Source organism: Cryptomeria japonica, chromosome 4 (genome assembly GCF_030272615.1).
Source record: "Cryptomeria japonica chromosome 4, Sugi_1.0, whole genome shotgun sequence".
NCBI lineage: Eukaryota > Viridiplantae > Streptophyta > Pinopsida > Cupressales > Cupressaceae > Cryptomeria > Cryptomeria japonica.
Window position 1 is genome coordinate 722,908,046 of NC_081408.1, and position 24,229 is coordinate 722,932,274.

General features: G+C 32.7%; 2 protein-coding genes across 2 annotated transcripts; both read left to right on the top strand.

Annotated features, from left to right (window-relative positions):
- The first annotated feature begins 2,726 nt into the window (after nt 1–2,726).
- On the top strand, nt 2,727–4,216 carry LOC131875528 (xyloglucan endotransglucosylase protein 1-like). The gene is made up of 4 exons (XM_059220110.1): nt 2,727–2,941; nt 3,030–3,130; nt 3,265–3,458; nt 3,588–4,216. Exons 1-4 carry the CDS (start codon nt 2,782–2,784, stop codon nt 3,952–3,954), a joined length of 822 nt encoding a protein of 273 aa, XP_059076093.1. The 5' UTR covers nt 2,727–2,781; the 3' UTR covers nt 3,955–4,216.
- An 8,301-nt stretch (nt 4,217–12,517) lies between these two features.
- Nucleotides 12,518–13,828, top strand: LOC131875346 (xyloglucan endotransglucosylase protein 1-like). Its single transcript, XM_059219444.1, has 5 exons — nt 12,518–12,654; nt 12,859–13,028; nt 13,125–13,225; nt 13,338–13,531; nt 13,648–13,828. Exons 1-5 carry the CDS (start codon nt 12,518–12,520, stop codon nt 13,826–13,828), a joined length of 783 nt encoding a protein of 260 aa, XP_059075427.1.
- The last annotated feature ends 10,401 nt before the right edge of the window (nt 13,829–24,229 follow it).

Sequence of the window (24,229 nt, forward strand, 5' to 3'; positions counted from 1 at the left end):
GACATCCTATAAAAAGGCAAATTTTATTTTATCTATTTCACTCTATGGAGGATTAGGACTTGAACTCGAGGGAAACACATTCTTCATAGGCGTGTGATTCAAAGTAGTGGTTGTTTCTAAATAGAAAATATAAATAGTGTAAATTAACCCCTAGTGTAAAGGGGATAAACTCCTTTAGTAGTACATGTATTCATTAAGGATAGTAAAAAATAAGGAAATATTATATATTTGTTACACCTAAATTGTTTATGGAGTAGAGAGCAATACTCATGAACCATCACAAACTTGTCCTCAAGTGTGAACTACTTAATTAAATGGTAACTCACAACACCCACGAGAGGAGACAAATTGTCTCTTCTATACCCATTTTGTTGGCACTTAATCTTTTTACCCACCTCCAAGAACATCTACATATAATCTTCATACACATGTTTCTAGTTTAGGTAGGGATCTTTCTCTCTTTCATAACTTAGGCCGATCACCTAAGAAATTAGTTCCTTTGCAACTGCAATTTTTATTCTATCCACCGAGACTATACCATCCCTTTATCTATTCAAAAATTGTGATGATATTTCCTCATATTTTCACTTCATAGCTCTAAAGAATGAGGTAATCCCTCCTCTCATAAAGATGTCCCATAGCTATAAAAAATGAGGCACTCCTTCCTTTGATAAAGAATAGCTATTGAGTATCTAGTTTTCAAAAAATATATCATTTAATTATTTTGAACCTCTTCGTTAATATTAAATTTCTAAATAATTTGAATTTGTGTGTAAAATTTTTTGTAATTGTCTATAAAAAAGACATAAATCTCGTAACAATAATAGGCTTACCAAGGAATGTTAGAAACTATTAGTTACTACAATGCTATTGATGCAAGGGGTTATACTTAGGCAATTATTCCTTGCAACCATTTTTCCTTTATAACCATGTACTATTCATCAATAATCAACCAATCAAGGTTTCTTCATTATTTGGTATCAAAGAATACCTAGTAGTGGGGTAGATCATTGCTTCAACAAGGATGACAATTATTTATGTTAGGTGCGATTAGAGGTGAAAGGCATTAGAATATAAGGGTGTGTGTACAAGGCAAGAACAGGGCATAAATCTGAGATGGAGACATGTCTTAAAAGGCCACAAAAAGCTATTAACTTTGTACAAAGAGAAGACATTGTGTGGAAGAGTTCAAGAATCCATCTAAAGTTTTTTTAAGAGAAGCATTGGACTATGCAAATGCATTTCCATATGATGAATTCTTATTATTACAACGCATCCAAAATCACATTATGCAATACTTTGGTGATTAAAGATTTGAAAAAGACATTTCCATGTGTAAGGAGACGACGTTGGCCATGTAAATTGCCAACGAAGCATGCATATGCTATGAATTTCATCGTCATTTACCATTATCTTCTAGGAAGAGAATTGAGATTCATATCCACATCTTCTATTTACTTGTTTTATGACAGTTTTGTTTCATTTATTAAGCAAATGTGTATCGACTATAATAGTGTAGCATTTTTTTTATATAGCTCATCTATTATACGTTTCTATATATTTTATATTATGCATATAGGGGAAGAGCACTAGTAGTGGATCGATCACCAATAACCAATTACTCCTTTGTGCACCCAACCCCCCAATTACTAAATTTGAAGGAGCCACAGAAATGATAATGAAAAGTTCATTTAATAAGATTCACATGTACCAATAGTTGATAACTTTTTAGCTTTTTTGATCCATAATTGGTCCATTTGTGCACAACTACTAGGACATTTGTGCACAACTACTAGGACATTTGTCCACAAGTATTGGCAATTTTGAGTGGACGATTACTGGAACATCTTTAAGTAGGGATCGGACAACACTTTGAAATGTGTACTTTTTGACCCTTGTGCATATAACTGATTGCACAACATGCATCATTGTTACCTAGAAACCAAAACCTTATCTATAAGTAGTTAGTTCACATACAACAACAAAAAATTGTTGAAATCCGATGTACCGTTTAGAATTTGTGGGTGTGCGAAGTTAGCTAAGATAACCATTACTGGTACACTTCCCCTAGATAGATTGTATTCTACAAAGCACAGAGATGAAATCACTTTAAATTGGGTTCAAAGATAATATAATGAAGAAATTGAAAAATCATTTAATAATGTGTAATTAAAAAAGTGAGATTGTGTTTTTTAATTTTCTTAATGAATTAACTCCAATATCAATTGCTTGCATTTGACAAATCATGTTGAGTGCAAGACCCCAAATTCATAAGAGATTGAGATCAAAAATATGTACAAGACAACCCTTAAATCTCCAATGAAAAAAAATTCAACCTCAAACTCAAACTCATAAATTGAAAAATCTTAAATAAGAAAATTCAATTTTAAGACTCTCGGGACCCAACGAGCAGGTCAGAAATTGCGCATTGATGGATAAGCAGAAGAGATGACTCAATATCATCCTCACAATACAATTATCCTATGGGCGGCGCCAGAAGTTGTATGTACCAAAAAAAGTTGATGCTATTCACAGCTGTGAAGCCTCTGTCACGCACAAACTCGTTTCGTTTCCACGTTGATTTCGTTTCCTCTCGCCAAAACAGCTGACAGCTATACACCGCGGCTTCCGCCTACCACAGCTAAATCGACTTCCCGGAAATTTTCTCTCAATGGCTTTTTGCTTGTATATATATATCTTCCCTTTGCCTCATAATTTCCATCGCCCTTTGCTTTCTGCTCTATCACATTAATATTCGAAATTAACAGCTTCAAATTATCCATGGCGCTGCTCTTCTTATGTTTAGTCTTAACACACCTTGCCTATTTGCAGAATGTCTCTGCAAATTTTTACAGCAATTTTGACATCACGTGGGGTAATGACCAGGCTAAGATACTTGACAACGGCCAGCAGTTGCAGCTTACTCTGGATCAGTCCTCAGGTATATACATTTGCAATTTATAATTTAATCCATCCATGTTTCGCTGTTCGATTCAAAGAATATGACTAACCTTTGCTAATTGAAACAGGTTCAGGGTTCCAATCGAAGAATGAATATCTGTTTGCAAAAATTGATATGCAAATCAAGTTGGTGCCCGGTAACTCGGCAGGCACTGTTACAGCTTACTATGTAACTCTCTCTCCCTCTCCCTCTCTCTTCAATATACTCTAGTTGTCAAACTAATACGTTGAATTTTACTGCTTCCGAACTGAGTATTGCATGTAAACTCATCTACTGAATGTATTTATCTTTGATGGGTGCAGATGTCTTCTCAAGGAGATAAGCACGACGAAATAGACTTTGAGTTTCTGGGAAACCTGTGTGGAGATCCCTATATCGTGCAGACAAATGTTTTCTCACAAGGCCAAGGCATTCGAGAACAGCGAATCTATCTCTGGTTTGATCCCACTGCAGACTTCCACACTTATTCTGTTCTCTGGAATCCCCAACAAATTTTGTAAGTAATATTAAATTTACGGTTAACCCTTCAACTTAAGTGCTTAACAACCTTCCGGTCTAAGGCTCTGAAGTATTAACGTGTCCGTTCTAATAACATAAACTATGCTGATGCCATGGTATTGAGCAGATTTTCTGTGGATGGAACTCCCGTGAGAGTGTTTAAGAACAATGAGAATGTGGGTGTGGCGTATCCGAAGAATCAAGGCATGAGAATATATTCGAGTCTGTGGAACGGAGACGATTGGGCAACTAGAGGTGGGCTTGTGAAGATCGACTGGAGCAAAGCCCCCTTCGTCGCCTCATACCAAAATTTTAATGCACAGGTGTGCACTTCTTCCTCTGACTGCTCTGCAAATGCGTGGTACAGTCAAGCATCATTGGATTCGGGTGAGCAGCAGCAGCTTCGATGGGTGCGCAAGAACTATATGGTATATGATTACTGTTCGGACACCAAAAGGTTTCCACAGGGCCTTCCTACTGAATGCACCCATTAGACATCAAACGCTGAGTCAATCCACAACAGCAAGTTTCTCACTATTCTTTAATTGTACAATATTCATACTCTTTCATTCTTTCAACTTTGCCACAATTTCAATGTATTATTTCTTTCAACATGGAAGAAAAGAGGGCTTCACACCTTGGCAGATTATGTGGATGTAAAATCTTGTATGAACAAATGCACACGAGTGCCCACCTAATTCCGTCCAATAATTTCGGTTCAATTTCATGATCAAGAATGCTTAGATTTGATTCTCATTTATTTCTTTTATAATCACTGACAACATTCATCAAACTATTTCGAGACAATATCAATCGATGATAGTTTTGAACATGGTGATAATTCCAAAATCAACTATCAAGTTTACGAGGCAACTCCCAAGTCCTTGCAAATCGCTACAAGTGTTGTGCCTCGTGAATTATTTATTATAGAACCCTTTAATATCATTCGATAATTAAATTGAATCTTCATAAGATACCTTCATTACATTAAGTCAAAACATTTGAGACCTGCAATCTTCTTCATTACTCGTATTTTTCACCATAACAGAAAATTTATCAAGAACAAATTTAACAGCCAGTTGTTCCCTTTGGCGTTCACTAAACGAGCTCAAACTGACAGACGTGTAAGGTGTAGATTCATTCTAGGGAGTTTGGAGTACATATTGACTATCCCGTACAAAATGCTAACGGGAAATTTGAGTGTCTTTAGGAAATTCTGTTTCTTTAATGGAACGATGATTACAAGTGTCTTCAATGACCAAAATATGACCCTTCAGACGTGGATGCCAAGAAACTTTAATAAGTCTGACTTCCCATAGATCTTACAGAACCTCACACAGTCGTCTACAGTTAAAAAGGAAATTCCAAAATCGGATAACAAGTCAAATTTGAGATATATATTAAATTGTGTTGGATCGCATTTCTTACAAATGTAGCCTCTTGGGCTTGGAAATCGCTACAAAAAATGAAAGAATAAAAGAATTTGAATTAAGGAATTTGATGAGACCGCGTGCATGTTGATCCTTTGAGCTCAGTTGGACGCCTGGCGAGTACATTCAGCAGTCAAAGTGGATGAGTTGGAGCGTGCTTTGTATTTACAGCGAGATAAGGCGTGGGATTTTATTGAACGCGGAGTTCCAGCGAGAGGAGATTATTGTTGAGTACAGCTGGAAGAGGTGTGTGCATTATGAAACAGTAGAGTTGTATTCCAGAACTGTGGGTGCATCCCAGTTTCGAGGCTTTACTTAAAACGCAGTTTCTTGGATATCTTCCCTTCTCCATGCCCCCATGCCATGACGCCACCGTCCACTCAAACGGTCCATAATATGTTTTAATCATATATTATATGTTAATTATTCTAAAAAAATTAAGAATAAAGGAAAATTGAACTTTAGAAGATGTTATTTTTCAGGGAAAATTACACATAACTAAAAGTTGTACATAAATAAAAAATTTATTCAAACTATAAATTTTTGCTCAAATTTACAACATAGAATGTATATAAATTACACACAAGTAAAAAAAGTAAATTCAAATTATGTAAATATTGTATATAGATTGAAAATTTAACATATATTTATTATATATAGTTTAAATTTTGAATATAGCTTAAATTACACACCTCTATTAATTTCATTACCTAGAGACCCTTTATTGGTTGCTTCTGTGTAGATAATAGGACCACTTGAGTAATCTAATAGAAATCATTTTTTTGTAAAAGTTTGCAAGCAATCCATCAATTCTTAGATATTTATTTTTTTTAATGAATTAATTGTCATCAAAATTTCTTCTCTACCAATATTTCTATTTAAGAATTCAACATCCTCCTCTTCAATCTTCTTTGAAATAATTTTCTTACAAATCTTCTAAGTAGTCTTATAATCAATATTATCATCCTCAATGGAGAAAATATTCTTATAAAAATTCTCAATTTTTTTCTTCATACTATCTATATCTTCTATAATTAGCACATTGACGGTGTTGATAGGGCCAATGTATTTAAATAATTAAAAGGAAATTTTTAACCATGATCACCTTGCTTAATCTATTTTAATTTGGCTCTACTATTCAAGCCCCATATTTTTTTGGTTTGAATCTTTTGATCTCATGTTTAACATTGTTCAATTTCCCAACAAGCAAGTCATTATTAGGATGACTTTATAGAAGTATCTCAAAAGAGAGAAGTTCTTCTTGAATATTGTTCTCAATATACCTATTGTCCAAAGTAAAAAAAAATTCTTACGGTTTGAAAGAAACTTTTTCATTTGCTCACATTATTATTCCACTAGCCAATAAATGATAAGTTCTTCATCATTATTCTATTAATTTCTCTAATAGTAGATATAGCTCCATTAAAAAAATTAATCTTAAGGATACCAGTATTCAACTTAAACACACTTCCTCTTCTAATCTCACTTATCTCTTTACTATTTGTTGACCCAATTTTGGCTTCAATCAAATGGTGAGTGTAGATAATGCTAATGTAGAATTTAACATTGTTCCCTTATGAAAATCTCTCAAAATAGCAGGAATATTTGTTAATATAGAATATATCTAGCCTAGTGTTTTATTGACTTGTTTACCATCAAGAGTTCTAGACAAGTTAGTTCATGTCTCTATTAGTTTTGGTGATTTTTTATAGTTTTGCAATCTTAATCGAGTGACAATTTCTTTGGTGTACACACCTCAAAATCATTAAAATTTTACACAACACATGACATGTTAAATGTCAAAAAATAATTTAAGTATCATGCAAAAATAACATGACCCAAAGAAAATAACACGATCACTTAAATGGTGACTCTTGATATGAAAGTGGTACGATTCTATGGAAGCATTAGTTTCTTGATTTGCATGAGGAAAGCTTCGAAATTTTTTGGCCCACATTGCTAAACAAACAGATATAATGATGTCAAATAAAAATCAACTTAAATGATGTAAATACATAGAAACCATAATGAATAATTTGGTGAGCTTACCAATACGCCTCTCATCATGACACCAAGTTTTTTTGAAAGTAATCAATAAAAAAAATTTATCGACTGAGTAATAATGCCTTCATCATCACTCTTTGTGTACATTATTTCACCCAATCTATTGAACATACTTGTTGCAATATCCTTATCGCTGACATACCTAAATTATAAAAAAATCACTTAGATATCATTTTGCACTATGTAATATTCGACATATTTTAATTGAAGATTGACTTACCTATACACATTCTTGAACCATGCCCTTCGCACATGCCAAATACATAAAAGTATCCGACAATTAAAGGATAATCTACAAGTTACATTATAAAAGTTCATAAGTAGAATTCAAACAAAATTTATTGTTCATAAGTAATGATGTCATGGAAATGGCGACAAGGCAACAACAAAGTTCAATGTTAATAAGTTAGTTTCAACCATAAAACCAAAACAAAGAACTAAAAACAATTCCAAACATATCAAAAGAGATTTCAAAAGAGCATGAAAGAAGTTTAACAAAACAAAAGAAAGGAGAAGAGCCTCCCTAAGATGCTTCCATGATGCCTTTTGATGCTTCTCCCTTGTTTCTCCCCTCTCCAAGTCCCAAATGAGTGTAGCTCTCATCTTTTAGCACTAGCCATGGATGCCATATGGAGATTCAAGATGGTTGAATATGATAAGCAAATGTTATGCAAGTGTAGATAGTGATGCTATGAAAAATCTCTATGCTAATACCAGTATAACAATAATACTCTAATGCTTCCTCCTTTGCTTGATGGGAAGGGTTCTATTTATAGAGGAAATGGGGAAATGAAGGGTCAAGATTGAGAAATCTTAACAAGGATTAGGATTGAAAGATATTCAATCCATGTGAGACTTTCAACCCAATCCTATGTTGACAAGTGTCACCATGAGGAGGCTTGAGAAGAGAGATAATGCTTGAGGGGACATGATGGTTACCCTAGGGGGTTGGGTTAGGGTTAGATTAATGGATATTCCTTTTATCCAAGGGATAAATGAATGTGCAAGGGTTAAATGGTTACCTTAGTAAAATAAATAAATGCTTTGAAGAGACCCATGAGTCAAAAGGATGGTTAAGTTAGAGGAAAGTCTCTAACCAAAGGTAAAAGGTGAGTTAACCATAAATGGTTATGTAAGAGTCTTTAATGGTTTGGAAAACTTTAGAGGTTAACCATTTGAAGACATAAAGCCTTTAATGCTTATTAAAGACTTTGGAGGTTTTTGAGAAGTGACTTCCTTTTATTTAGGAATGTGACAATGATTAGGATAGATTAGGCTAATTAGAAGGAGTTAGAAGAATCTAGAAGGGATTTAGGCATGCAAGTGGATTTTGTAGGAGAATGCAAGTGGGAGGAATTTTGGGATTTTCAATTGAAATAAAATCATTTATTTCAATTAAATGGTGTAATTTGCATTTGGATAGATATTTAAATAAATATTAATTTATTTAAATGTGAATGTGAATTTTGGATTTTATTTAAATAAATCTTAATTTATTTACATGAGAAAAGGGAAGATAAAGCATTAAATGCTTGAAGACTTTGAGGGAAACCATTCAAAGCTTGAGAAGACTCTAGAAGGAAGCCATTAATTTTGAAGACTTTAAGGGAAACCATTAAAGGCTTAAGAAGACTCTAGAAGGAAGCCATTGAGTTTGAAGACTTTAAGGGAAACCATTAAAGGCTTGAGAAGACTCTAGAAGGAAGCCATTAAGTTTGAAGACTTTAAGGGAAACCATTAAAGGTTTCAAGTGGGTGAGGATAAATAGGATTTTAAATAAATAATTTATTTATTTAAAATAGTTGTGCAACTTGCATTTGTAGGAAAATGCAAGTGGGTGGAGGATAAAGGTGATTTAAATAAATGTAAATGTTAATTTATTTAAATGTGAGAGATGGGATTTTGGGGGATTTAAATAAATATTAATTTATTTAAATGTGAGAGAAGATTTTAGTTAAACAAATATGATTTATTTATTTAATTAATGGTCTGAATTTGGTTAAGTGAATTAAATCAAATAAATTGAATAATTTATTTAATTAATAGGAGAAGAGGGTTAAGGTAAATTAATTAAATATTAATTTAATCAATTATTGATTGATGGTTAAATAATCAAATAAATACTAAATATTCATTTAATTAAATGGACAGGTTTATGTGACTACAAGTAACATTCAAACTAAATATTAAGTAATTAAAATGGGTTGAAGTTATTTTAAATTAAAAAAAAATTAAAGTCAATAAAAACCTAATTGCCTTGATCTCAGCACTAGCATCATCTATCATGAATGCATTGACATGCCAATCTTCTTTACACTTTTTTCCTCTTTTATATACCTCTGTAAGCCATTCATTATATCCTTAACTTTATTTCTTGAGGATATGGCACATGCAATAGGTATGTTTGCCTCTTGTTCATCGAATACAAGCAACATATCTAACTCATACTGCACATGAATAAACTATATCAATAAATAAAAGATATCTATGAAGAAATACATAGAAAATAAGTATCAAAGATTAATTTAAGATACATAAATATGGGCAACATTATTTTACTTACACCATATTTATTTGTTGAGAATGTGGAATCCATTGCAATGATTGAGTTATGTGAATGTTTCACCATAATTTCTCGCATCCATGGTGTTTGAATACCCATGATAAATGGAATATTTTCCACATTGTTTGGTATTTTATAGTAGAAAAAATTATATTTCTCCTCTACATGCCACAAGCTTACACTTTTTGCATCATCTTCATTTTTCTGAGATCGAAAGGAGCATACTCTTTTCCATGAATTCAATACATCTTTTCTCAACAAACATGTGTCCCTATTATTCATCAATTTAGTCAAACCATGATCTAAGAAGTGTTGCTCGCATAATGTGTCAATCCCCACACCCATTAGTAATAAGGTTTCAATATACGACTTACACTCATTTGATAATCTTGGTGCAAAATTACTTTTTGGATCACTAGAAGGATCATCCTTTCCATGACAAAATTCACCATTAGCATCACAATGGGTAAGTTCATTATATGTAATAATAGCAACATCTGGTCTACCATACATAACCCTGACAAGAAAATGACCCTGACAACCCCTTTTTTGGATGAACTTTCGTATCCTTTTCTTAAATTTCTATTTTTTTCTCTATTGTCCTCAGGGCCAAAAGCACACCAATAAGTGTTTATAAATTTCCAAAAAATATATATTACTTGACATAATAAATGAAAAATATAAGTTGTGACATGTTCAATTATTATACTAAATAAAGGAAAACCTTGAATATGTCTTGGTAGTGTGATCGGTAGGATTATTTGAATTGGACTCTCTATGCTTCTTGCGTACAAAGTGTGTCTTTATGCTATCCAACAAACCTTCTTGTTTGACAAAGTGAGGGAGCCTTTCAAGAGGGATTGCAACACATAAATCCATTTGACCACCAACTCCAATAGGTGTCCATTCAAGGTCATCACTTGAGAAATGATTTTCTTGGTTTGGAGTATCTTGGACACCTAGTTCGATAAGTGATTTCCATTTGTTGTTTTTTGTTTTTACCCATTGAGAACAATATTTAGTTAGTGACCCTCTATCTTATTCATATATGTTGGAACAATTATATTAATTTTTCTAATCACTCCATAACACAATTCTCTTTGCCTTAGTGTTCACACTTTCTTTTGAGTTTCAAAATAATATTAGAATGAAATTCAATGGCATGTTGCAAAAATCATAGAAATAGAAATCATAAAAAATAATTTACTAATATTGAAATTATAGAAATATCATTAAATCCTCGATAATATAGAATTTCATATATATTGTCAAAATTATTTAGAGTAAGTGTTACAAGCGGATGTAAGATCTATTGAAATTATAGAATATCGTTAAATACTCTGATGGGTCTATACCTAGGAGATAAGTGTTTATGGAGGTTTCAACCTAATTTGCAAAAAGAATAATAATGGAAGTGTATAAGGATGCAGACATAACATGTTATGATGTCTATATCTTAAGATATGGATGCCAATGAATACATGATGCCCTTTTCATAGGACAAAAGGATGGCAACAATATGGATGGTGATCAAACCTATGATATAAATATCTACACTGATGTGATCAAGTTATGATATGACACTTCGAAGACAAGAGTAAGTTGGATTAAATGACAAATTAAAAACATACAATTTATAAGACATCAAACTAAAAAATTAACCAAACCATTGAACTCCTTATAAAAAAATTAACATTTTTAAAAAAAAATTCATAGAAAATGGGGTTATTACATGAAAGTTAATGCATTTTAAATATTGAAGAAGAAAGCTACTATGAACAAACTTACCTGATTTTTGATGTACAATATGTAGGTATGGCCTTGCTTCACCACGTCTAATTTGGAAATAGATTTTAGTTGCCTACAAATATTTAAAAATATAATTGATTAGTAATTTAAAATTTATTAACATAAGTTTAAACAATAATTAATCATTAAAAAAAGTAAGTGTAAACAAAAATCAAATAATATAAATACAAAAATTATTATATGATATATACATATATATATATATATATATATATATATATATATATATATATATATATATATATATATATATATATATATATATATAACAATAATTAAAAATCTATGAAACCAAGAACTTGTGTCAATTCTGAATCTGAATCTCCATTTTCAATAGCTTATTTCATATTTGACGAATTAGCAGAAAAAAACACCCAGACATTCAGATTTAAACATTGGAGGTAGCCTTTACAATCGAAAATAGCTTAGTTTTTCACATTTACAGAATAGCAGGACAGTGAAAAGAAAGAACAATAACTCAATTATTGAAAAACTGGAAACGCTTTCCAACAAATTCAACGAGCACACTGATAAATTTACATCTTTCCCTGCAATTTAGACTCTTCTTTTCGCTGGTTAGAAATTTTCCCACTTACCTACCTGTAACCTATTGTCGAGTGAAGTCAAGTCCAATATTCTTTTTGCCGGTGGCCGCTGCTGGACCATCTTCCCTTTTTTCTTCGTCGTCTCCAAGAAATATATCAAATCCAGCCCACTGTGCTTTAGAGCGTTTCATACATTTTGCAGGTCTAGTTCTAATTTCATGGCTTCCTGCTCCTCGTCTCAGTCAAGATCGATTGTCTCTCCTAAGCTATATGATATATTCATCAGTCATCGAGGCCCTGACGTCAAGGATAACCTTGCTAAGCAACTCTATGAACTTCTTAAGGAAAGAGAACGCAAGGCATTTCTAGACCGTGAAGGGGGGGATTCTATTACATCTGCCATTCACAACGCCATATGCTCATCTCGTGTTCAAATAGCCATTTTTTCCAAGGCAGGATATGCAGAGTCCTCAATGTGTCTAAACGAGCTGGTTCTTATGTTGCAACAAACTGCCGCTGCGTAGCCATTGCCGTCCAGAGGGGGAAATTTAGGCGCGCAGTGCATTAACGAAAGAGGAGGTAAACCGCGCGTTGAGGATTAATGGCAGGCAGAGAGACCAGGTAAACCGCGCATTGCCGAGGATTAATGGCCAGCAGATCGGTGCAGATTGGTGATGTACGGTTTGATTGGACCGTTCGAGTGGACGGTGGCGTCGGTGGCGTCATGGCATGGGGCATGGAGAAGGGAAGGCATGGCATGGGGCGGGCCGTTTTGTCCGCTGCGTAGCCATTGCCAACCTTGTCTCACTGTGAAAAGCAAGTGCACCCCAAATCATCAAATTTTGGGGAAATTTCTTGCTACTTTCCATCCTTTTTCTAACCCTGGCTACATAAATCCCATCGATTTTCAATGCGCAATCCAACATTCACATCATCTTTACATCTATCTATCAATACTCTTTCCTACATTTTACATCATTGATCCCACTTCCCAGTGGCACCCATTTTATGTTTCCTCCTCTTAAGCCTTGCACTCTCATCCTCCCACCTTGTTTCTGCAAATTTTTACAATGACTTTGACATCACATGGGGAAATGATCGTGCTAAGATACTTGACGATGGCCAACGTTTGCAGCTTACTCTCGATCAATCCTCAGGTATATTCATCTCTTTTGCCTACTTCATTTATATGATTTTAATAGTATGCTGAACCGATGCTTATCTCCTCCCCTGCCTCTGCTGTATGAAAACAGGTTCAGGGTTCCAATCCAAGAATGAATATCTCTCTGGCAATATTGATATGCAAATCAAGCTGGTTCCTGGTAACTCGGCTGGTACTGTTACTGCATGCTATGTAAGTCTCTCCCTCCATTTCATTTTGTAGCCCTAAAATTAGTAGTGGGTAGTACTAGTATTGTTGTGGGAAGTTGAGCATGGTCTAATAAAATGGTGATGTTCTGTCGCAGCTCTCTTCACAAGGGAATACACACGACGAAATAGACTTTGAGTTTCTGGGAAATCTGTCTGGAGATCCCTACATTATGCACACTAATATTTTCTCTCAAGGCGAAGGCAACCGCGAGCAACAATTCTACCTCTGGTTCGACCCCACTGCAGACTTTCACAGTTACTCTCTGCTCTGGAATCCCCAACAAATTATGTAAGTTAGTATTGTCCCTACAACTTCAAATCAGCTACTGAATGTCCTCTTTTGCCTAGCCCTCCAGTTTTAACATCATTGTTGTACTTATATTGTGTATTTCTGATAGTGTGCAGGTTTTCTGTGGATGGAACTCCGGTGAGAGTGTTCAAGAACAGTGAGGACCTGGGCGTTGCATATCCAAAGAATCAGACGATTGGGCAACAGAGGCGGTGCAGTAAAGATCGATTGGAGCAAATCCCCATTTGTGGCATCTTATGGAAATTTCAAAGCAGAGACATGCTCTGCCTCCTCTAATTGCTCTGTGAATTCATGGTATGCTGCAGAGGCATTAGAGTCAAGTGAGTAGCAGAAACTTGAATGGGTGCACAAAAATTATATGATTTACGATTACAGTCGCCAGCGGTCCAACTGAGCTCAAAGGACAAGTACTTTAACCAAATTCATTAATTCAAATTCTTATATTCTTTCAAATTTTGTGGCGATTTTGAAGTCAAGGAAGCTATATATGTAACGATTGGATCCCAATCAATTGAATATGTAGCTCAATATTCATTTTGTTAGCATTTGAAGAGATTCAGAATTTTTTCTACTGTGGACCTCTTTTTTTGAATTTTGTTGTTGTCGTGAGTAATGACGTTTGCTTGAAGTCAATTATGATTAAGGAAAAATCTATATAGGGGAAAGGATCCATTAGTTGTGCACCCTAACTTCGCGCTTCTCAAAATCTTACTTGGAAATTTCAAATCACTCCGATTTTTTTACAGCAACTTACTTGGCAAGTCCCTTGCTTATAACTAAGGTTTCAGGGCCACATCAGCATGCTTTTTGCCAAGGTGCCCAAAACAGCCCCAAAAAAAAGTGAGACCAATACGCTGCAAAAGAGACCCCAATAGTTGTGCAGCTGACATGGCATCACCTAATCGGTTACTTTTTACAATATTAGTACATTTCTTAACAACTATTGGTACATTTCCTAACAACTGTTGGTACATTTGTTTCAAACAATAGGTTTTATTTGTTCAATTTTTGGAACAAAAGGTATCAACAACCCTCACAACAATTGGTACATGCTCAACTACTGGGTCCTTTCCCCTATCCTAACTTATACGATGATGGTAACACATTTTTTGAACTATTTTTTAAAGTATTTATTTGGTTAGTTTAGCAAAGCTTAATTAATATATGTACATCTTTGATATACATAATCTTAAAGAATAGTTTTAAGCTCATAAGTTACATATAAAGATGTAAAAAAATTTGGTGAATATTAAATAAGTTAATTGGAGATTGATCAGTTAGGATGCAAAACTATTTGATTCTCTTCCCTACTATTACCCAAAGGTTGAGCTATTAATTTCAAAGAGAAAAACATATACTAGCTATTAATAGGTGTAATATGAAATTCTATATGTTACAATTGAAAAGAAGTTTTATGATGGTAAAATATTATGTATGTTGCACTTGAGGTATTTGCAATAATTTTTGTGATGGTGAAAGTCTTTTTAAAAAAGACATAATTATATTTGCTTAACGAAGAAGTATTATTAAGTAGTAATTTGGAAGTCAATTAATAATATATGGAAAACGTTTGTAAATCAATTATGTATGTAATTGTAATGGTGAAATTTGCATATCATGATGGTAGTTCAAGTAAATTGGTGGTTTCGGGTGGTAGGTAAGCATGATAGACAGTTAAGAGTTAAAATGTCTTTCTTTTTGGAAATTTTGGTAATCTTTATACTTATATTTTTAATGAAATATTTCAATTACCAATAAAAAAATGCATGTTGATAAAATAAATAATTATAATAAAAAATTCTTATTTTTTTATAGTCAAATCCTTAATTGCATATAAAACTTGATACAAAATATATGTAGTCCATTAAATGCTTCAATTGATTATAGAATAGAAATAAATGAAATAAATTTTATTACAGAACAATAAAAAACTAATTAGAACTAAAATCATGTAACATAGCTAATTTTCTATCTCATATAACATTTATTAGAATTCAATTTTATCAATTATATAATTTTAAATTCGGTATCATGGTTCATCTCAACATGAATGTACCTTAAAGTCTATGTTGGAATTGAAATGCATGTTGATAAAATTTGAAATTTTTCATCATGAAGGGACAAGTGGCTTGGTGGTGGATAATTTTACCAGCCACATGAGTGAGTTCTAAGTTTGAAGGTTAGGGCATTCAATATTCTCATTAATGCACATATATTTCCTTGTAGAAATACATATAATCATTATCATTGAAAAGGGTCCCAATAACTATTGTTTACATGACAATGTACATTCACTCCAAAATTGGGAGTAAATATATACCTTTAAATTGTTTAGTACTTTGAGCTCCTTGAGTGAATGTTAGTCCATTCAATGTTTAAGAGAGAAATGGACTTCATTAATCACCACATTTTGTTAGAGATGAAGTGTAAAATTGCTATTGACCAATTGACCATTGAAAAGCATAATGTTCAATTAAAGTGTAGATAGATGGGACACTTTGTGCAGAAAACCTCTCTAAATATTGTATTATGTTTATATTGTGATTGGCATGGTAACATAAAATGGCTAATTTAAAGAAATATACTCAAAAATGGTATCTTAATCTTTGGGTCATAACTTAAAAACAAAATTAAAATAATCCTTTCAATATTTTAAATAATATTAAATTTGAGAACAAAGTTAGTACAATACCAAAGAATATTAAAGTTGAGAAGGAAGTTAATATAACATTAAATTGTCAAAATCATTTATCAATATTGTGTGCAATTCAATCTAACACATAAACAAAAGATTTAAATAACAAAATCTAAACTTTTTTTCACACCTAAATACAAACTCAAGAGTAAGATCGAGAACTTGCAAGAAAGGATGATAGCAAACAAGAAAACTCTGAAATAAAGATTTGGTGATGTGAAGGAAATTGGAGACAACAAAAACATTGAAAGAAAATTTTGGGTTTATGCAAATCTTTATAAAATTGAGCTATCATTAGGCCAAGCATAATTGCAAAAAAATCAAATAAAAGTGTCACACTTTTTTGGTATAGGACAATAGAGGAGGGTGGTGTGGTTGTCTCCTCATCTTTGTGATCCTCTCACATAAGAAAGGTCAGTGTCACCAAGGAATTTTTTCAAGCATGACATATAATTTCATCGTTAAATCTTAATTGAAGATGGGCTCACTACATAGGTTGAAAATATCCCTATGTTCTTGCATCAACGCTTCTTTTTTCACATACACAAAATCCTCTTAATAGATATTTTTTTGGCAAAAACAATAAAGAAAGGGAAAAGGTAAGGTACTCTTTTGTTGGTAAAACCAAAGACTACAACATATCGAGGAGTGTTTTTTATCATGGATCCATCTTATCATCTCCAAGATAGCCTTCCCATCTTTGGTGTAACCCAAGAAGCTATAAAGGAAGGTATGCAAACATATGATCAATTAAATAATTAAAATATGCATAACGAAATATGTGAATGATGTTTACACCTTGTGACATAAAAAGAGAAATGGTATGCTCTTATTGTATAGGAAAATAAGGTGGTTGGAAGCGAGAGAATGTATGTTCATTCTAAAGAGAAGATCTCCATTGGAATCAAAGATGGTGAATTTATTGTTATAATTAATAGAATTTGATAAAGATAAATAGATAATTCTGATAATTGAACCAAATTGGAGATTCTAGCTTGTGAAATCAAAATGTAAAATCACATAATTTATTTTCTATAAGAATATAATCTTTTTTTTGTTTTCCGTAGAGGTATCCTCGTGACTCATCCTAGAATTTCCCACCAAACCTTGCCTTGGGCTTACTTTTTGTCAAGTTGGGGTGTTAGTGGGGCGAGAGGAGACAAGACTAATCCCCTAGAGATGTGTGTAGTCGCCCAAAAATCACACACATAGGTTTAATCAGGCTAGCGAGAATCAACCTCAGGACATATATGAGAAGAACCTAAAGCCCTTAGCCAACTACGTTGCCATGTGGGCTTCTATAATAATAAAATCTTAAATTGTTTCCTCAAAAAATAATAAGATTCTATTAATTCTTCTATCATGTTTTTTCAAGAAAATGAAAACATGTGTAATTTTACCAATTTGAGGACATGCACAATCCTTAAAAAATAGAATAATTTCCACAATAAAAGTCATATGTTATCTCCTTTTAATTCTTTCATTGTATTGTGATTGAATGACTGGATTATGGGTCAGTGCAAGAAGATGAGTCCACTTTTTGGCCAAAAAGTGGAAGTGTTTTCCTTGTTTTTCAGATTTTGTCTCACTTGAGCTTAAATTTTGAAACACTTAGAGATTGAATCTTGGAAAAAGTCAATAATATAAAAGATAGCTCTCTGAGTGTACTTTTCAAATATGTAATTTATTTTAATACCCACATAATAAAAAATAACTTTTTGAATGAAGTTCTAAAAACTATGTTTTAAAAATGCCTGTTTCAGGACCATACCATGCATGTGTATGACCCACACTTTTTGACACAATTAAAATTATTTTCTCAAACCGTTTTGGGAAATGGTTTATAACACACTGAAGATTGATGAGCATATTTTTCTGTATTTTTTTTTCAAATATTTTTTTTTTAATTAATTTTTTAATGGCCGTAATTATCTTTTTAAAAATTTGACGTGTACGACCCACATAATTTGACGTAAACTTAGTATTTTTTGAATTTTTTTTTTTTAAATTGAAAAGAATTTTGTGTAGATTGATGACATAATTTTTTTTTCAAAATTCATTAAAATAAATAAGTTATTAAATTAAGAAAATTAGTTAATATTTCAAATTTATGACCCTGATTTAGTATAAATTAAATGAAAAATAGTTAAAATAATCAATTTTTAAATTAATTTACATATTTAGAATCTAGACAGTATAATCTGAAATGGGTTTCAATTCCGTATAAAAATTCTTTGATTAGAGGCACGTAAACTATTTCATTTCATCATATTTGTGCTTTCATTCATGGAGCTTTGAATTTGCAGGTTCATGTCTCAGGTGTGGCCATCCCAGGCCTATCCCGGGCCTAATCCCGAGGCAAGTGGCAGGTTGTGAATTCAAATTTTGCATAAAACAGGGGCCCGTTTCATTTTTTGCCCATTGGATTTAACAACGGGCCCCCGTTTTAATAACAGGGGCCCATTATTTAAATAACAGGCCCCCGTTTTAATAACGGAGGCCCATTATTTAAATAACGGGCCCCCGTTATTAAAACGGGGGCCCGTTATTAAAATAACGGGCCCCCATTTCTAAATAACTGTTGCTGTAAAAAAAAACAGATTGCATCGATTTACCACACTATCATTGAAATCCGTACTGACAAAGATTTTTTACATCATTTGGCAGTACTTTTTAATATTTTTTACGCGATTTTTTGAAGACGAGTTTGTAAAAATGGGTTTTAAGCAACGTCAAAAGAAAAAAAAGAGGACAATGACAGTGGATGAAATTCAAGCACAAAGAGAGAAGGAGGCAAAACGCCAAAGAGATCGAAGATCACAACAACGGCAATTGAATAACACTTCTGAAGCATCTAGTTCAGTGCCCGTTGTAGATGAGACCATTGAAGACATCATGATGGATGCAAGAAATGTAGAACCACACACGGGTATGACTGTTGATGCAAATGTTGATGTGGATGCGAATCCTGGTATATTTTTAAATCCTGATGACTATGATGCCAATCAAATTGCTGATTTAAATGAAGCTGGATATAAATTTCATACACCAATACGAAAAGAAATAAAAATTGAAAATATTACACCACCATCTCTAAAAGAAAATGAATGTAATTTGTTTACTATTGATAGCAATGTGCTAGATAATCTTAATGGGTTAGTTTCTTGGAGACAAATCAGAACACATGCAAACAGATTATATAAACAATTTTTCTATAATAAAAAGTTAGGATTCCAATGTCAATTAATGCTACAATTAATAAAAATGTTAAAAATGCGTAAAGTCATGAAAAAAATAGGTATTTATGCAAAACCAAAAAGAAAAGATGAATCATATAAGCAAGTTGTATCTACTGTTGCCAGTGCCATCGATTCTATAGGAAAAACAAGTTGATCTAAAGATAAGAATGTAGCACGTAGAGTTATAACGACTGCTATAGTTGACAAAATGATTGTTAATAAAAGAATGTTAAGTGATATAAGTGGCTATTTGAACTTACATCATAGAACCTTGTCAAGAGCGGCCAAAAGAAGAGACACAATTGAAATTGATCCACTAAACCATTGTTGGAGTTTTAGTGGTAGACTTCAAAGGTCGAACATGAAATTAAATGATGAAACTAAACAATTAATTACAAAATTTTGGCATGATAACACTAGAGTTTCATCAAATGTTAGAGATGTTTTAAAGTTAAGGGTGGGATCAAAAATTCGTGATCCTCATCCAAAACATCTTCTTGACATGACTCAAACTGAATTCTTTAAAAAATTTAGTGATGAATCTGTGTTAATGAATTTACGAATTAGTCAAAGATCATTTGAAAAATGCAAACCCTGGTATGTTAAAATAAATAAACAAAGAATATCTTGTTGTTGTAAAACTCATGTCCAGTTTCGTTACTATTATGATGTTTTTCGATATATTCGTTGTATGTTGCATGGTAATGATCTTGTGCAGGATTGTGGTGTTTATGTTCCACCTGAAACTATAAAAGATTTTATTGGAAGTTTATTTTGTAAACCACCTAATGAACAATTATTTCTTTCCAGTTCATGCATTTATGGTCTTTGCAATTTATGTGGGAACTATTCTTCGATAGGTGAATGTTTGCATGAACATGTTTCATCTGAGTTTGGACAAAAAATGGTTGATGTTAGGAGATTTAAAAATATAGAATACCCTCTAAAGGATGGAAAGATGGGGAAACGTTTAGAATTGATTACAGAACAGAATAGTGTGAATGCATTTATTAGTGAGTTTAAAACTCATATTGTTCCAAAATATGTGAAACATTCCCAACATGCCCGATGCTTGATGGACAGTTTCGCATATGCAAGAACACATTTCCAATTGGAACAATAGTATCAGTTGTGGATTTTGCAGAAAATTATACTCTAAAACCACAAGAGGAAACTCAATCACAATACTACAACTCAGTGCAAGTGGCCATATTTGTGCACATTATATATAGACATGACCATGACAGTACAGAAGATAACAGAAAAATTTTGAGGGAGTATCATTTCTATGTTAGTGATAATCGATTACACTCTTCAGAGTTTGTCCAACATTGCTTCGAGGTATTTTATGATAATCTTAAGGAAAGAGAAATTGACATGAAACAACATATGATATGGTTAGATAACTGCACTGGACAATTCAAAAATGCAAGAATGTTTTATTGGCTATGCAAAGTTCACAAGATAACCAATGTCCAACATTTATGGAGTTTTTTTGAAGCGGGACATGGTAAGGGGGAACACGATGGAGCTGGTGCCTGTATAAAAAGAGCTCTTGCTAGAGAACAATTGAAATTCGAGGATGCAGTGAAATTCAGAGATGCTCGTGCAGTTGTAGATTGGTGCAATTCAAAGTTGTCAAAAGGATCAACTGAAAACTCTGCAATTCGACGTTTCTTCTGGTTGATAGAGGAAGATAGTATTCCTATTCGGCATGATTGTAATACCATCATTGGATCAGCTAAATGGCATTCGTTTAAGAGTTCTAATTCAAACGCATGGACTATATTCACAAGGCAACTTGCTTGCTTTTGTCAGTTTTGTGTTTCCGGAGATTGGGAATTTTGTGAGAATAAAGAATGGGTTGAAGAATGGCAACAAAGATCATTGACACCCATAGATGCAAATGATCCGCATGAAAGAACTGATGAAGATATGGATCAAATGTTTGCATCAAATGACTATGATCGCATTTCAGATCTTATACAACAAGGTAAAATTATTTTTAAATTTGTTTTGATTTATTAAATAGTACATAAATTTATGAAATCTTACAGTGTATATTTTTGTTTTTATTTCTCATTAAATATTAAAATAAAATTGTTTTGTGCACAGGACATGTCTATGTTGTTGTTGCACCAGAGGACAATGAAGAGGGGACAGAGTATTGGTTGGCTCGATGTGTAGAGCCAAAACATAAGCTAACTACTCCTCGAGTAGATGATGATGGTTATGACTATCCAACAGGATCTGTGGTTGTTGTTGGCACTTGGCTACGCAAATATCTAACAAGAAAGAATGGATTGCCCGCATTTGAAGATTATGAATTAGAGAAAAAGATTATACATTACTCGCATTTGGTAGTGGCAACTAATATAAAATTGGATAGATATCATGGCAGGCCTGCTAATAAACAATTATGGACTCTCTCTATGGAAGAGCACGAGACAATTATAGATGCTTTGCAAAAGAGAGAGAGGATGCAGATGGTATAACGGAATGAATCTAGTAAAATTTTGTTTCAGGTCTACCACAAGTAGAAGGCATCAATGAAAACAAAGTTATTTAAATAGACTGTTTATTTTATTTTAGATATGTCTTCTTGATTACATTTTGTGTACAATATACATAAATGAGAGACTACTGGTCAAATCTATGAATGAGATAATTATGTTTTAATCAAGTTCTATTCATTATATTTGTTAAATGATACTTTTTAATTTAGAATATGTTATAATTATAAGATATGTTTCGATACTTAGTTCATGATGTATGCACATTTAGTTTATCTAATCACAAGAACTATTTAAATGAAATTCCAAAAATAAAATTACAAGTCCACATAATGCCTATAAAGTTGTTTAAGCACAACTTCCATAAATAAAATTTCAAGTCCACATAATATATAAAGTATGCGCAAAATTTCAAGTCCACATAATTTCAAGTCAATATATATGATCTAATGTGCACATAATTTCAAGTCCACATAATATCTAATGCGCACAATACACATAAAGTATGCACATAATATATATGATCTAATCCTATTATGAAACTATCCATATATATAAAGTATGTGTGTGCACGTGTAAACAAATATGTAAAGCCCGTAAAATAGTACATATCAGAGCCAAATAAACAGTAAAATTTCAAGTCCACATAATCCATATAATATCTAATCCATATATATGTCTAGATGGTAACATGATGTTCACTCCACATAATATCTAACGTGCACAAAATATATAAAGTATGCACAAAATATATATGATCTAATCCTATTATGCAACTATCCATATATATAAAGTATTGTGCACGTGTAAACAAATGTGTAAAGTGCATAAAAAAGTACATATCAAAGCCAAATAAATAGTAAAATCTAAGTGCTATCATCAATAACATCTCGTGGTCTCTTGTCCCCAGGACATGGTCCAGATCCACCTGTCTCATGCTGTACAATAAAAAAATAATATTAAAATATTACTTGAAGTTAACTATTAAAAGAATCATTTATCAAATATAGTAGAATTCGTAAATTAAGTTACAAACTTACCATATGCTCATCAGATCCTGTAGCAGTATCTCTCTTGTCCCCAGGACGTGGTCCAGATCCACCTGTCTCATGTTGTACAATAAAAAAATAATATTAAAATATTACTTGAAATTAACTATTAAAAGAATCATTTATCAAATATAGTAGAATTCATAAATTAAGTTACAAACTTACCATATGCTCATCAAACCCTCTAGCAGTATCTCCTCTAGCAGTATCTTGTGCAGTATCAACACCAAATGCAGTGCTAGCTAACTCCTGTACAAGGTCAAATTCAAAGTGTCCAATTAAATCTTAAATTAAGAGTCAAAATAAGATCAAATTAAGTATTACATATTAATACCTCAAAGGATGTCGATGTGCGTTCAAATTGGCTTTGATCAAAATTATGAGGATAACCTATCCTAATGGTAGTGTCCACCTGCATACATGCATTTAATGAAATCATATTTAGTGAACATATATATGTGTACTAAATAATTTCAAGTTAAGTTACAATATTGTAAGAGTTCATATTTAAGTTAAGAATTATAAGATACATACCATAGATGGTGTCACAATAGTCAGACCCTCTTCTCGATGTGATGTAGAGGGTCCCTCATGACCTGAATCCTGGAGAAAGAAGCATTCAATGTATCAACATGAAAATTTATATAATATACGATGATAACATATTAACTTTAAAAGATCTAGTACAATGTCTAGATAGAAATTTATACTATACCCCATAAGGTGTGCCGAATTGTCTTCCAGTAGATGCAATATTGACTCTAATATTAGGCGTAGTCCTTATCTACATAAACAAAATTTATTTAATGAAGTATTAGATTGTATAAAAAAAGAGATGCACTTAGTTTATACCTATATTTAATGAAGTACATAAAAAGATTGACATGTACATGTATATATATCTATAACTAGTCAAGATGAACATCCGAGCAAAGAAAATCCATATAAGATGTCATCATACTATCATCTGTTGCATCATGCTCATCTGGAACTGAAGTAGATCCTGCAGCAATAGTAGGACCTACACACGTCTCATGAAAACTCGAACACATATGTGGCATCCATTGAGGAGCAAATGCCATGTGAGCAGCTTGCTCACTCAGGTTACCTGTGAGGGAAGTCAAAGCATCTAATGTCGAAATGAATGATGTATTTTGGACATCTGCAGGAATCGATGGAGC